The sequence below is a fragment of the Eimeria maxima genome, genomic scaffold, assembly GCF_000499605.1.
Source record: "Eimeria maxima Weybridge genomic scaffold, Emw_scaff142, whole genome shotgun sequence".
In the NCBI taxonomy this organism is placed as follows: domain Eukaryota; phylum Apicomplexa; class Conoidasida; order Eucoccidiorida; family Eimeriidae; genus Eimeria; species Eimeria maxima.
In genome coordinates, this window is record NW_013564384.1 from 38,797 (window position 1) to 53,122 (window position 14,326).

The 14,326-nt window shown below is 49.6% G+C and overlaps 4 protein-coding genes across 4 annotated transcripts; 1 reads left to right on the top strand and 3 right to left on the bottom strand.

Annotated features, from left to right (window-relative positions):
• Nucleotides 1-1,386: 1,386 nt before the first annotated feature.
• Nucleotides 1,387-4,436, bottom strand: EMWEY_00017180 (hypothetical protein, conserved; the record flags this gene model as incomplete). The annotated part of the gene is made up of 8 exons (XM_013479871.1): nucleotides 1,387-1,966; nucleotides 2,089-2,187; nucleotides 2,422-2,496; nucleotides 2,603-3,109; nucleotides 3,271-3,306; nucleotides 3,610-3,700; nucleotides 3,821-4,165; nucleotides 4,337-4,436. The coding sequence occupies 8 exons, from the start codon at nucleotides 4,434-4,436 to the stop codon at nucleotides 1,387-1,389; spliced, it is 1,833 nt and encodes a 610-aa protein (XP_013335325.1).
• Nucleotides 4,437-5,601: 1,165 nt separating this feature from the next.
• Nucleotides 5,602-7,026, bottom strand: EMWEY_00017190 (60S ribosome subunit biogenesis protein NIP7, putative; the record flags this gene model as incomplete). The annotated part of the gene is made up of 5 exons (XM_013479872.1): nucleotides 5,602-5,802; nucleotides 6,115-6,270; nucleotides 6,423-6,468; nucleotides 6,687-6,773; nucleotides 6,971-7,026. The coding sequence occupies 5 exons, from the start codon at nucleotides 7,024-7,026 to the stop codon at nucleotides 5,602-5,604; spliced, it is 546 nt and encodes a 181-aa protein (XP_013335326.1).
• Nucleotides 7,027-7,971: 945 nt separating this feature from the next.
• EMWEY_00017200 (small GTP-binding protein, putative) lies at nucleotides 7,972-9,285 on the top strand (the record flags this gene model as incomplete). The annotated part of the gene is made up of 3 exons (XM_013479873.1): nucleotides 7,972-8,157; nucleotides 8,306-8,614; nucleotides 8,983-9,285. The coding sequence occupies 3 exons, from the start codon at nucleotides 7,972-7,974 to the stop codon at nucleotides 9,283-9,285; spliced, it is 798 nt and encodes a 265-aa protein (XP_013335327.1).
• Nucleotides 9,286-11,441: 2,156 nt separating this feature from the next.
• EMWEY_00017210 (ATP-dependent RNA helicase, putative) lies at nucleotides 11,442-13,367 on the bottom strand (the record flags this gene model as incomplete). The annotated part of the gene is made up of 5 exons (XM_013479874.1): nucleotides 11,442-11,511; nucleotides 11,630-11,979; nucleotides 12,171-12,661; nucleotides 12,790-13,024; nucleotides 13,245-13,367. 5 exons carry the CDS (start codon nucleotides 13,365-13,367, stop codon nucleotides 11,442-11,444), a joined length of 1,269 nt encoding a protein of 422 aa, XP_013335328.1.
• Nucleotides 13,368-14,326: the final 959 nt, after the last annotated feature.

Here is a 14,326-nt window from a genome sequence, read left to right on the forward strand (position 1 = left end):
TTTCTCTGTTCTTAAGCACCCTCTTAGAAGTCAAACCGATTGTGTGTGTGCCGGGTTAAGTTCAAGCCAACTGTATCTACCATAGATATGACACAACAAGCAAGCTTCAACCGTTTGCTCGTCCCCGTGGCTTTCTTGCAACCTAATTTTTCCAGTTTCTATTTATTTGAAAGAATCCAGTTTTCTTACGGGTCAGCTGGACATAATTATTGCCAAGCGTGCTCACATCCCAGTTAAAATGATATATGCACGGATTCTCTGGATGGACGGGGCGGCAATTCTCAAAATTCTACGGGAAACACCCTAGAAACAGAAACCGCGAAATCTCGTCGCCACTTTGTACCTTGAAACACCTATTCAAGAGTTCCCCCAGAAGTTCTTTGTTGGTTTCCCATATTCATGAGGCCACTGCTTACACATCTGCAGGCCGTGTGCACATTCTTGGTTGAAAGTGGCACTGTATTATTCGGCTTAAGCAATCCAGTTAACGGGGTGCAAAAGCCCATACAGTACCTGGAAACATTGCAACGCTGGTAATTTTATCGTCACGTCTGGCTAGGATGGAGTGTATCAGCTACTGCAGCCTCCCAGCGTGCTAAAAGCACCTAATATTTATCTGTGCCGGATTTTGCCATTTAATCTCTAGTGGACAAGGTGGTTCACGTACCATCTAAGCGCTACCGAGGAAATGAATGTCAATATATTCTTTGGAGGCTGCAACGTTCCAAGGCTAAGGGAACATGCTTGCGATTCACAGTCCAATAAACATTATTGTCGATGATTCAAAAGGAGAGTGCTCCACATCCTCCAGCTAGTGCCAAACAGCTTAAACGCAGCGAACTAAAAATGTGAAAAGTAGGAGGCACCCGAAGGGGGAAAAAACATTATCATTCTTAGAATCGAACGGGAATCACCCGACGACCTGCGGCCTTCTTAGCCCTGAAACGTAGATCCAAAGGCACTGCTCGACTTCTTAAGGAGCCCGAAGACTGCAATTTAGGAATTCACAAGGGGCAACCAGGGAATGGTACACATAACATGCGACTCCCAGTTCACGGGATTCCTGGCATTCTTTTCTTAAAATGAAGTGAAAAAATCCTTAGCGTACCCTAGCGTTGCTTTAGAAGGAGCATCAGACGCCACATGCACAGGCAGCAGAGCAGGGCGACGATCATCGAGATGGTGATGGCCATGTGAATTAGTTTGTTAAGACTTGCCCACGCCGGGCCAAGTTCAGTTTCCGTTTCGGGAGGCTCAGATAGGATCATTACGGCAACTCGGTGTGTCTCTCCCCTAAGAGTACACCAAATGCAGATATGCCATACTTGCCAGCATTACCACCCTACGCAAAATGCATCGCTTCCGTCGCCTGATTAACGAACTAATTCAGCAAAAAGGGGAAACGCACGCTATTGAAATCTCGAGAGGCTCATTCTTTAGCTCCAACGCAAGGGTCTCAGCATAGCTAGTCAGATCGCTAACTTCCGTGTAGTTGAAGCGGAGCAGGTATTCGTCAAACTGGTTCAGAACAAACACTGGGGGTTGACCTATTTTTCTTAATTTATACGCCTCGATTTGACCGCTTTTTCCGGAATCCTTCTGAAAGACGCACCAAAATTTTTGCGACGTTAGCGAAGTTATCATGCGCACTGGATAAGCATATCTATTGGAAACGGCAAACAGAATCGGCCTCACCTGCGGGAAGTTTATGTTTGTTTCGTTCAATTTAGCAGCTTTTCTTTTGCCTTCGAGCTCCAAAAGGTGCGCTCTGCGCCTTTCCATATGATGCTTCATCTCCTCCAGTTCCTCCTTATCGGATGCCAAGTCTTCAGCTGCTTCTTTTTCCTTCTGCTCCAGAAATGATTTGATGTCATGAAGTTTGGGCACTCGTAGCACTGTTCGGTCTAAAAATGCAGTGTTCATCGGCATTGTCTCCGACCCACCCAGGGCAAACAGTAAAAATGCGCTGAAAAAGCGGCCACAAGAAGGCATGTTCACTCAGACTGAACTATCCTTTGGGAGCTAACCAACCGCGTGGCCTGAACGTCAGTAACGAGTCTTGCAATTTTACATGCGCAAAAGACGCACATTTTTTTCCCACGAATACGTTCGTCTTTCAGGCGCATTAGCAGCTTTCGTGGGTCAAGGCCTCCGGAATTTTCCACAAATACTGGAGTGCCGCCAGCCCTATTCATCCAACCACACTCCACAGTACACAAATAAATGTTTGCAACACATTCTTAGACTTAAGGGGCAAGTACCCCTATGCTCAGGTGATATGAACACTCGACAGTCATTAGACAAGCGTGCACTGGCCTGCAATGTGCTGCGTTACTGGTGTGTATGAGGAGACGCAAAATGCGCAGCCAACCCAGAGGAATCCTCGAGCACTGCAGCGACGTAGAGTCCACAGATACTTACGACGAGTTCACGGCGAGATGCAACAAGCCCCGACATTCCGTGATCTGGTCGTTCAATACGATAACCAGACGCCGCCTACAGGATTGGCAAAGGACAAAAAGTACAAGACATGACGCCGTCGACAATTACAGTCGAGCATTTGCCTACTCTGCTGTTCGCCACAGGCTGTCCTTTTTCTTACCCATCTGGAGCTTTTAGCCAGCGACGAGGTAAGCTTTTGGAGAGGGCTTCAATAAAAGCCTCTTCATTTTCTGGGGATTCCAGTAAAGAAGCTTCTCCACCTGGAGATCGTACAGGCAACTCACCCACAACTTCGGATGCGGAGGGTTTGCGTGTCAAGCCAAACGGTATCCAGCGCAAGAAAGCGCTACTAGCCTCCCGCATTTGGTAAGGCTCAGATGGAGGTGGGGGGCCTGGCGATCCAGCAGCCGTTGCATCTCTGCCTGCTTGGCCACTCGCGGAACCGCTCAATGACTGGGTGGCCGAAGAAAGCTGGCCATTAGCGAGCACTTTGACAGCGTACTCATCTCCAAATGCACTCTGTAGGAGTTGCAGTGGAGTGGGCAAAGAAAATGGATATGACAAAGGTTCCCCGTTTTCGTCTGTGAGAGATTCTTGAGTTGCAGGAACGAGAGCAAAATCTCTCTCTCCTAAGAACTGACTGGAATTTTGGTTTTTCACCGGCGCACTGCAAGGGTTGAAGCACACAAATGCCGCCACGAATTACAACACCTGTGCCTACCGGAGATAGGAGGCACTAGTAAGTGCACCTTTTGCGATTCACTTGAGCAAATTTACAGTAGGCCAGTTTCCTGATCAGCGGTTAGGCTGAGGCTCGGCTGTACTTACTACTCAGCAAGGACAACGAAGAAAAAGGGCTTCCACCTAAAACACCGGGCAAATATACGTGCACACTTCAAATAGCTCAATGTGGCTGCCTTTTGGCGGCGCGTAAGAAGGACAAGGGAGGAAAAAGGGTGCGACAGCTGAGTAATTTGCACGACGCGTACCGGTCGTCCCGAAGCGCTGCCGCCGCAGCCACGTATTGTTCGGCGGTGTGCCATCGAGCGCGTATGATTGGTGTGCCTCTCCTGAGCTCAAAAGATAGGATAGATAGGGTAAGATATACCTAAAATGAGGGGGGACAGGGGGTTGCTGTTCCACGGGTAGCTCCAGGTCTCAGCTTACGGGTTGGAACGAAGCTGCTTGCTGATGCTCCACTGCAGGGCAGCTGAATAACGGGCTGGGGTCAGCACGGCGGCCACCTCTGGGTACAAAGCTGAACGCGCGCACAATACTCCACAATGTGCTTCAAGCGAAAACATCATATTCCAAATTTAAAGGGTAAAGAAAAGTTCCTTCAACCGTTTGTTGCACTGCCATTCGCGCCTCAGCATACCGGTATCCTTCCGTTTAATCGCCTCCTTTTGAAGATCTTGAGCAAATGGAAGGGAGAATGCCTGTGCCGTTTCAGGGCTGAGACTTGCGCCAAAAGCCTCAGGGTCCGCATTGATGCTCTCCGACTCCGTATTCCCTCTAGAAGAGGGCTTGTAATAATGCTCGTCCCAAGTAGCAACAGGAAACAACAACGCCTTAGAGCCCTCAGGTAGTGGCTGCTTCCCTAGAGGATGGAAATATGTACGCTTGAGTGGGTTTTCTGTTGTTTCCCTGCCTGCAAAGGATGCATGCAGCGAAATATCCCCGGAATCCTTCCTCCAGATGTGCAGTACAGGCTTGCCTTTCGCTGCAATTGAACACGCAGTCCCAGTGCCAGGAGTTAAAAGGACCATACGTTAGTCAGCCGTTGATATATCGCCTGCCACTATTGTGCGGGCTCCCTGGTGAATGAATGGTTCGTTGTCTTCGGGGAGCAATGTGGATGGATACTTGTCATTATGAGTATTCGAATGCTTACCTCCTATTTCGCTAAAGCCTTCAGCCACTAAGCACACTAACGTTGCGAAAATTACTGCTGAAAACACCGGGCGAATATGGCGCTGTGAGGTACCCACCATTGCGGCCACGGCACCCAACGAGACATCAGGTCCTTTATACTGATAGAGTATATATGAGTTTTTGTCACGTCCTGCTGCTAGTAGCAGCGGCTGACCTCGAGGGTGTCAATTCGGGGACTTGCGGTGTCGATCGTCTCTTTCACATTCGTTGGTTGTGAGAACACGATGAAACAACCCTCCGGTTTAGACGATACACACAAAAATATAAGACTTTTATTGTCGTCATTGAAGCCGCCTAGTTTATTCCCTGTTTAAGCGGGACGGAACACTGGCGAATCAGCAGACACCACCGGTTCTATACGGCTGCGCGGACCTTGGGACCTGGAAAACAGCGCGATGATTGAACTTTCTGAAATCCGCTTCAAGAAGAAATGAACGTAGTTGAAACAGTTAATATTTTTTATGTCATGCATCCTCAGTCCAACATTTGCTCTCCTGTTGCTTCTAGACCCAGTACGCATGATCCGCTTGGCAGATGACCACAGCCTGCTCTGCCATGTGCAAATAGCTATGATAATCCTGGTCAAAGCCAACCCCGGTTCAATATCTGTTACTTGTTTGCGTTTTTTAGGAATTATCATATTTCCAAATTTCCTCAGCAGGGCCACTGCATCTGGCGGAAAACACCGCCCGTCAACGCTCTCCCACTTCTCAAGGGCAATCCAACCCACTACGAATTGATTCTTATCACAACTCGGGTGTGAAAAGGTGGTTCTATGTCACCTCTAGAGTGGCAGGGCTTACAAGAATAAGAACGAACTCTACTCTATCGCTGTTACAACACCAAGCCCAAAAGAGACTAGTCCCCTGCACACTAAAGATGGGGATTTGCTTTTACACAAAAAACAGGATGTTACACACATGTAGGTCGTATCGACACCAGCAGGAGCTATCCATAAAATAGGGGAGCGAATGAAAAATGTGAATGCACAGGAATCTGGGAATAACTGCGATTTAATGTCGTCACTGCCGTCAAACCTGCCTCCGTTACCATAGAACCTTCGTAACTAGCTTCAGCAGTGAGAGACACTATTTAGGATGAACTAGGTAACTCCTCTTAATAACCCTAAACCCTAGACCCTAAACACAACACGCTTCAGGGCATTTATGGTCGCTGCGGACGGTTTGAAAATTACCCCCCCCCAAAAGATCCGTGTCTAGTGCATTAAACAAGATCTGCCTCCTCCCGGAGGTACTCGCCCACATCTGCATGGTGGTAGAAAGATATAGACTCCGTAGGAGCCATGTGAATTTCCGCCGTTGACTTCGCGCTCGTCCCAAAGCCCAACGGTAAGTCCCCGTTCATAGATAGTACACAAACACCTGCGCCACTGGGCATGTCCGCCGTTAACCGGCCTACGTGACGCTGAATACACAAAAGAAAGTGCAAGTTTACAAGAGAATTCTTTTGCAGCACGCATATTATTTCCAGACTGTTGGCAACTCTCGAGAGGAGAGCGACTGAAAAAACCAGAGCGGAAGCTTGCCATTCGTCCTCATAAGGTCGCACTGGCGAAGAACTCACACTTCATCAAACCCTCGCTATGCAACAGACTGTCATGCATGAGCAAATAGGTAGGAACCGCCTACACAACGGAAGCAGACATGGGTTCCATTTTGTGCCACTTCGCTATGCTTGCAGGTGTGGCGGGTCAAAACTGTTCTGAACTTTTCTCACCTTAATGATATGATTCCCGTAAACGAACGCCTGCTCTCCTCCTGGGTTCAGCCATACCTTGTGAGGCGCATAACGGGCAATAAGGTGCAGAGCTGTTATGCCAAGTCTGAACTTCCGCCCTTTAGTGATCTTACCGATGCATTGACCCGCACTCAACTGAACGGAAACGGTGCAAAGAACAATGGAGTGAAGTGCAGACATTGACGTACGAGCACGGCAGGGCGAAACTCCACAATTTTGTTATCGTATGATTACAGCAACTTCAATTTCCTGAAGCACCCATATTGTGCTAGGAGGAGGAATCTTACGAGGTTTTTGCGTGGAATGCATCCGGCAGCCTTAAGCAGTTTTTCACTGAACACAGATGCACCACAGTCAGTCGTGAATATCTTCTCCACCCTTCCCCTTCCATGAGCCAAAGTCAGCACTGCTTGATTACACGCACTAATTCATCAGCAGAATCAGCTCCCGACGATAAGAAGCAATACCCCTTTTGAGTTGCATGTGCAGAAATTGTTCATTTCCTGCTAGCCAAATTCACATGTGTGCAATCTCAAATGGTTCTTGCCCACTTCAAAAAGAAAACGCGATCCCGATGCAGTCGGAAGAGATGAGGGTTTGAAGGGTTTTCAATCATGTGCAATAAGTTGTCGCCAAGGCTGCAAACAAGAAACGGAATGCACAAAGTGCTACATGTAAAGGTCTTAACACTATTTACTGCACCACATTCGCACCCATCCTGTGGCAAACGCGCCCAACTTCCTGTATTCCGAAGCAGTCAATAGAAGCCGACAAGAAGTCGGTCATCGCGCTACAAAAATTGTGGAGCCGCCGCCATGATATTCAAGTGGCTCACAATTTAGACAGCTTTTCCAGAACCAGTTTTATTTCATCTTCAGTGAGGGGCCTCATTTTGAGGTGTCTCCGTGTGCCGTGCTACGCTCCGACGAGCGTATAACGGACCCGGCAAACTTCGGATATCCGTCCTAGGAATATTGTTCGGGACACTTAAGGAGGCCAAAACCTCAGTGAAAAGTACAAATTATTGCATACGAAAATACATCGACGGCAAAAGGTGGCTGGAGTTGAAGCTTTGGGGCCCTGGCTCATGCAATCGACGAGGGTACTGCTCGGGGCTGGATGATCCCTTCTGCATAGGATGGTAGCGCATTTGGATGGGTATTCCCCCGATATTGCTAATTATATAATGACTCGTGCTTGCCTCCAATTTGACCTTTGGTGCAGGCACAGCTCCGCGTTTCAGAGCTTTTTGGCCGGAACACTTGGAGGAGTAGGTGAATCGTGGATGTGCTTACACCGTTCTGGTCTCATCTGCATTGGAAGGTTGAATCTGTTCTACTATGGAGAGAGTGCTTTTTGCGGCCGCTGACGCATCAAATGCGTCTCACCGTGCAAGCCCAACATTACTGGCAACCAATCAGCAGGAGACGTCTCGAGTCGCTTGTACACTGCCCATCACCGCTGGGATACAGAGGGGCCCATGCCGGAAGAAGCTCGAGTGATATGCTGACAGTCAAGTTTACTGAAGGGTCCGCTGCTCGCTTGCACAACTGTAGAGGAAGCATTTCCAGGCGACGGCATACTGGAGAATTCTCATGGAGTCGGGCAATACGTATTGGAATATCAACTCACTACGAGAAAACGCCGTTTCATCCGTCCATCATTGCTCGTTTCTCATCCTGCAGTCGATGGCTCTGCAGACAACAACACACGCTTGTGGGGTTTTCCCGACCTGCGTCGGGTTCCCCACCTGCGCCTCCTTGGCGGGTTACGCTGGTTGGCCGAGCGAATGTGGGTAAGAGCAGCGTGTATAATCGGTTTTTGGTGTCTAGCAGCATGAAGCAAACTCAGACAACACCACATCAGCTTGCCGTTGTTGACCCTTACCCTGGGACCACTCGCGACCGCAAGGAGGCCCTTTGCTCATGTGGACCCCTGAGTTTGTTGATAACGGACACACCGGGAATTGAGGCAAGCATCGAAGATACACCATTCAAGCCAATGCAACAGATATGCACACAAGTAAGGCTTGAACCTTGTGGTAACGTAGGATAGCTGTCCCCCTTCTCAACGGGGTAGTGTTGACGGGCAGCCCCATGCTGTGTGGGATAGCTGGTCTCGTTTGTTTTAACATTCTACTCCGTCCTGCAGTTTTCTGTTCGTTGTGCAGGTTGGTCGAGCGGTAGACACATCTGACGTAATTTTATTCGTTGTTGATGCCAAGGAGGGCATAACGCCCATCGATGAAATGTTTGCACGACAGCTGCGAATACTCAGAAACGGAAAGCCGACAACTGAACATAGAGCCAAATGCCCTGACGAGTATCATGAGGCTAGGCCTTTAGCTACTGTAAAGAGGCATCCATCAGTCATTCTCGTACTCAACAAGACAGAAGGGATACAGGGGGCGGAATGCATAGGAGACGCCTACGAACTCCAGCTCGGCCACCCCGTAACAGTGTCTGCGAGAACAAAGAAAGTGCGGTGCCACATTTATCCGCAAAACAGTGTTATTTTCTTGAATCATATGTGTGTGGCATGACGTGGAAAGGAAAGAACAGCACGGATGAAGCGAGCTAGGGGATGGAGAGACGGCATTAGTGGGCTTGTGTTGCCACAGGGCTTCGACGAGTTATATGCACGAATTGAGGAAGAACTAAAAGAACCAGGACGGCGCCAATGCATTGCTGCAGTGTCACTAGAGCAAGAGGTACCCATGAGCGTTTTTCCTTTCCCAGCGCTGTGGTATTCTCCTAGTGAGGTGCTGTTGGGGTGGCAACTGAATGGGAATGTTCCTCTTGCAGCCCTTGACTTGCCCAGGTTTACTTGCTGCTTTTGCTGTTACAGAATGCAGGGGATGCCTTTCACAAGAAGGCTGCTGCAACGGAAGCGTGGCTTCAGGGCTTATCTAGACGATACGGACGTGGGGTGCACACAACATTAGCGTATAACCAGTCGTTGGTGGGCTACTTAGACTTGCCTTGGTCGCTGAAGAAGGCGCCAGTCGACAGTGCAACATCGGACGGCCAAACTGCTCTTAAAGGCAAGCAGGGCTCTGGCGAAGAGACAAGGCAGGTAGGCGCAGAGCCGCAGATATCAAGAGTAGACGTGCCTGAAACCCATGCCCTCATGTTGGATGCTCCCAGCTGAACTCGGTAGAATCAGCTAGCTTTTATATTCTTGTACTCGAGTCCGTTTCAGACCATTCACTCAACGTTATGCATTAAGTCGTGAAATAAGTTGAGTGGTCCCGGTCAAGTTTACAGGGGAGGGTGTAGGAGGTCGCTGCACATAGTACATTGCAGGAATCACTTGGTTGCATAAACTCTATTGTTTGAAGGTAGACGCATTCTACATTCTACACTGAGCTCTTCTTTTCAATGATACTTCCCCTTTTGCGTACGGGATTTGTTGCAGCAGCACGTGGTGGCACAACGTGAGCAGGAAGGCAAGGGAGGAAGGCCGCTTCACGACGATGGAGTGCAGGGATGTCTCGACAAATTTAATGCTTCTTCCGTTAATCACCCACTTGTGGCTTCGCGAGGCAACGAGAGTGAAGTCCCTATTCGTATGACGTTCATTGGGCGGCCAAACGCTGGGAAGTCGAGCCTGATCAATTCAATCTTGAAGGAGGACAGATTAAAAGCAAGTGCAGCGCCTGGTACTACAACGGACTCTATTTGCATCAATTTTTGTTTCAAGAAGCACCATATTTCTTTAATCGATACAGCAGGAGTAACTAGAGGTTGGAGGATGCGAGGAGATGACATGCTGCAGCAAGCGTCCTTGCAGACAATGCGCAATATCCGCTGTTCGGATGTGTGTATTTTATGCATTGATGCGGCACTTATACAAGAGACTGGCCACTTGAGTTCGCATGACTTGTCGCTGGCCAACTTAGCAACCGAGAAGGAGGGACGCGGCTTGGTTGTATGCATCACCAAGTGGGACCTAGTGGGTCTGAGCAAGCAAAGCCACTTGCGACAGTTAATACTCGAGCGACTGCAAAGTGGCCTGGGACACCTGAAGGCGTGCCCCGTGGTGTTCACCTCTGCCACGCAGGCGCAGAATCTGAACACCTTGCTTAACAAATCCTGTCTTGTGTACAAGCAGTGGTGCAGTCGCGTCCCCACCGGCACCTTAAATTTGTGGCTTCAGCAATACACCACCCACTGGCCCCCTCCTTGGAGGTTGGGATCGCAGTGTCAGGTGAAGTACATAACTCAGGTTCAGGCGAAACCGCCAACCTTTGTGGCATGGTCAAACGTATATGCTCACTTCCCAACCCACTATAAACGACAGCTGATCAACGCAATAAGGGAGGAGTTTGGTATGAAGGGCGTCCATGTTCGTCTCGTGTTCCGCACAACTGCGATGCCCAAGCCTGGAGTAAGGCTCACAAAGGCAGAAGCGCTTAAGTGGAAGAGACTAGGGCCTCATCAGGTGGGTCGAAGACACACTTGCACATGCTGGCTGTGCAGCTGTCGCATGACGAATCCCAGTTGCGACGTCATACGTATGACGCAACTGCGGATCGTGGTGTGCATGTTTTCAGTACTTGGCGGCAACAAAACTCTCGCGGAAATACGTTGTGAAGAAGAACGTACGCTAGCTCCTCTGGAGGGAAAGGTGCCCGCCCGCCGTTATGCGCAGGAGCGATTCTTCACAACATGTTGGCCTGTCAGTACCACTGCTCCCATCGTAAATCGTGAAGAACCTTCAACTGCTACGGCCACCTACAGTGGCCTTCACGCACTCCACACTCACTATAACGCCAGCTGAGGCGGAGGTGGGCAAATACTGGTTCCGTGTACGGCACGAGCAAGTCAGCAGTGCACCGTGTGCCCTGTTGCGTTGAGGACGGCATAGGTTGGTGTGGGCATCCCATTGGCTCCACAGAGCAGTAATTTCAACCTCAGCTTCTATGCACTAGCTCGCCATATTCAGACATGCCCTATATACAGGACTACATACTGCAGCTTGATGCTCTGAGACGCATGCTCCTAACTACAACAACAACACAGCCACGCTAAAAGATTACGTGTGTCGCTACCGTCTCTTAGGCCTTATGGCACTCAAGGAGCGTGTTTGGCCCCTGCCACCGAAATCGTCCCAACCAATTGTTCGTTTTTTCAGTTCCCAAGCAAACACACGAAAATGAGGAAATGGTGATCTCTTCAAACCGCGGTTGCAATGTCCACAGAACACGACATGACGACGCTCCTAAACCCTGCACCTTCCCTAAAACGGCATCGCTCTACGGGCATGGCGCTGCCCCCAGGAAGAAGGTTTGGGATGCCCATCCATCATGTATATGTTTCGGGGTCGATGTGGCTGGGTATTGGCTTTATTTCGGTCCCAAGTTCATGCTCGATCCTGAAAAACCGCACATCAGCCGCACTTCAACTGGTTGTCTCCACCCCATGTGGATCAGATGAATTTCCACAAATGAACGGGGGCGTGCTGCGTCAGTCGAGCTCGCTACTGAACGCACCTGTAGAGGTTGAACCGGTCATCGTACGTAACCAGATTCACCGCCAAACCCAGGTGACCAAAGCGGCCAGAACGTCCAATTCTGTGCAAATACGTCTCTGAATTCTGAGGGAAGTCAAAGTTAATCACGACATTGACGGACTGAATGTCAATACCCCTTGTAAACAGATCCGACGACACCAGGCAGCGGCAGGCACCATTTCGAAAATCATGGAACACCCTATTGCGGTGAGGCTGCAGCATCCTCGCATGTATGTAGAAGCAGGAAAAGCCCAGCTCTGTAATCTTCTTTGCCAACAGCTCGACGCGCGTCACGCTGTTACAAAAGATGATGCCCTGGTTGATTTGCAACTGAATGGAACACAAAGCACATTACACTCGCGACGAGCATGCCCGCTAACACAACTCCCCCTACGCAGACACTATTCGCACTCGTCAGGTGGAGCACGCACCACAAAAGCAACACCTACACTAGTCCCCCAACCGAGAGGGGGGAGCAAGGTGCTGCGCGAGACGAAACCTGCCGGTCGTCAATGTCCCACCTTCGCAAACAATGTATTTAGACAGTGAACTTTCTGTCGTTCTTCCACGAAAGCGTAGTACTGGGTTACGCCTTTCAGCGTTAGCTCGTCCATTAGATTTATTTCATGAGCATCTGCAAGATATTTAGTCTTGAAGTCCTTGACTGTCACGGGGAATGTGGCAGAAAACATCAGTATTTGCCGCTGCATAGGAATGAACTCGATTAGCTTCTCAACAATCGGCTGGAATTCTGGGGAAAGCAGTTTGTCGGCCTCGTCCATAACCACAATGTGACATTGTCGCAGATCTGCCACATCTTTGTTTGCAAGATCCAGAATCCTCCCAGGCGTCCCCACAAGAACATGAACAGTGTTGTGAAGCCGCATGATGTCATCTCGAAGGCTCGTGCCCCCCGTCGAAACCATGCATTGCACGTTTAGGTATTTACCTAGTTCCTTCACGACAGCACTCGTTTGCAGTGCAAGTTCACGAGTAGGGACAAGGATCAAACCTGCCGCAAGACACAACCAACTGGAACCCTATGACAGCCTAATGCGAAACCGATGAAAGGCCGTTTAGCACTCAGGCTTTGAAACGTGGCTTACATAGCAGTTACAACAACGCGGATGCAGCGCGTACCTTGAATTGCGCGCTTGTTAATTTGGCACTTCTCCAGGACCGGAATTGCGAACGCAGCAGTCTTCCCCGTTCCATTCTTGGCACGGGCTAAAATGTTGCGGCCAGAGAGTGCAACTGGAATTGCCTCTTCCTGTATTGGCGAGGGTTTCTCGAAACCCTTTTCAAATATACCCTTGAGTAGTTCACGCTTTAAGAAGTAATCCTCAAATTCGTTGCCCTTCGTTTGAGTTACATCCTAAGAGCGGGAGCACCAAAATAAACACTTCGTGCACCGACAGTCAACAGTCTGCCGCGAGCCTTCCTACTACCTAGTGGACAACTCTGCAGACGCCACGCCAACTCCTTCTCGCAAGGTAAATCCTAATAATTATGTAGTGACAGGTGACACACGCTCAGCAACACGAAGAAGCCGTCAACCACAAACTCACCGCCGTGCGGAACATATTTTGCCTCACTGGCCGGGGACCCCCGTCTTTGTGGACAAATCCATCTTGCATCCCATTTACATGACCCTGGGCGAGAGGACCGCTTGTGAGGGCAGCCTGGGGCTGCATGTGTTCTGTGGCGTGAGTTCTCATTTTTGACGCCAGACTGGTTTCCACTACGACGACCATGTCACTCGTTCCATCCGTACAAAGAGGCTATTCGCTTTATTTTCCTCAAACTGCTGGATTTCCTGCTTAGGAACAATCCCATAAAGCATCGTTTGCAAGCCAGACAGCACTGAAGCTTGCAACCAGATATTACTCAAAAAGGTGCAATCCATGCGTTGTGCCGACCCCTATTCCGCAGCAGTCTGGTAAGTCCAAAAGAAGTTGTTTGTTGTACAAGTCACCGCGCTCGTCTCCTAAAAGAGCTTTAATTCAGACCTGCGGCACCCAGAGCAACAGACAAGGTCCTCTGCCAAGCAAAAGATAACCCAGATAACTTTCTCCCGCATGCGTCGGGCATACCTATATGGAACCTGGGTTGCAAGAACCAGTGTCGAGTGCTGGAAAGGTTTATTTGCAGATGGAAACTGCATTTGGCCCTAATGTTTCTCGGAGGGCCTCACAAGACTGCCACACGCCCACGCCACAATCCCGCATCCATTCGTCACGTGGCTGGCTGTAGGTCCTCCTCGTGAGTTTCAACACACCAGTTCTCAGTCAACAACATGAGCAACCACGTTGTTCACGCGCATCAGCAATAAGCATACAGCTCTCGTGCATGTAGTGGCGCCCCCACGTTTATGCCGAAAGTCATCAGTCACGTCCCACACAACCACCCCCTAGCATCACTTCGTTAAGCTACGCTACGCACTTTCGAACAAGATCACGGCTAATTAGCAAAGGAACAGTGGGGAGAGATTCGGCGCAAACAGCGACAGCCTCACGCATCTCATCGCGCCGGCCCCACCTGTGGCGAGCTCAATGTCTACGTAACTGTTACGGGATTTCCATGCCGAGTGTATTTTAGGTGCAGGCTCTAACTAGAAATGCAGTTTCACTAGAAACTGCTGTTCGAACAAAAATGCATTACTTTTCTGGGCAAGAAA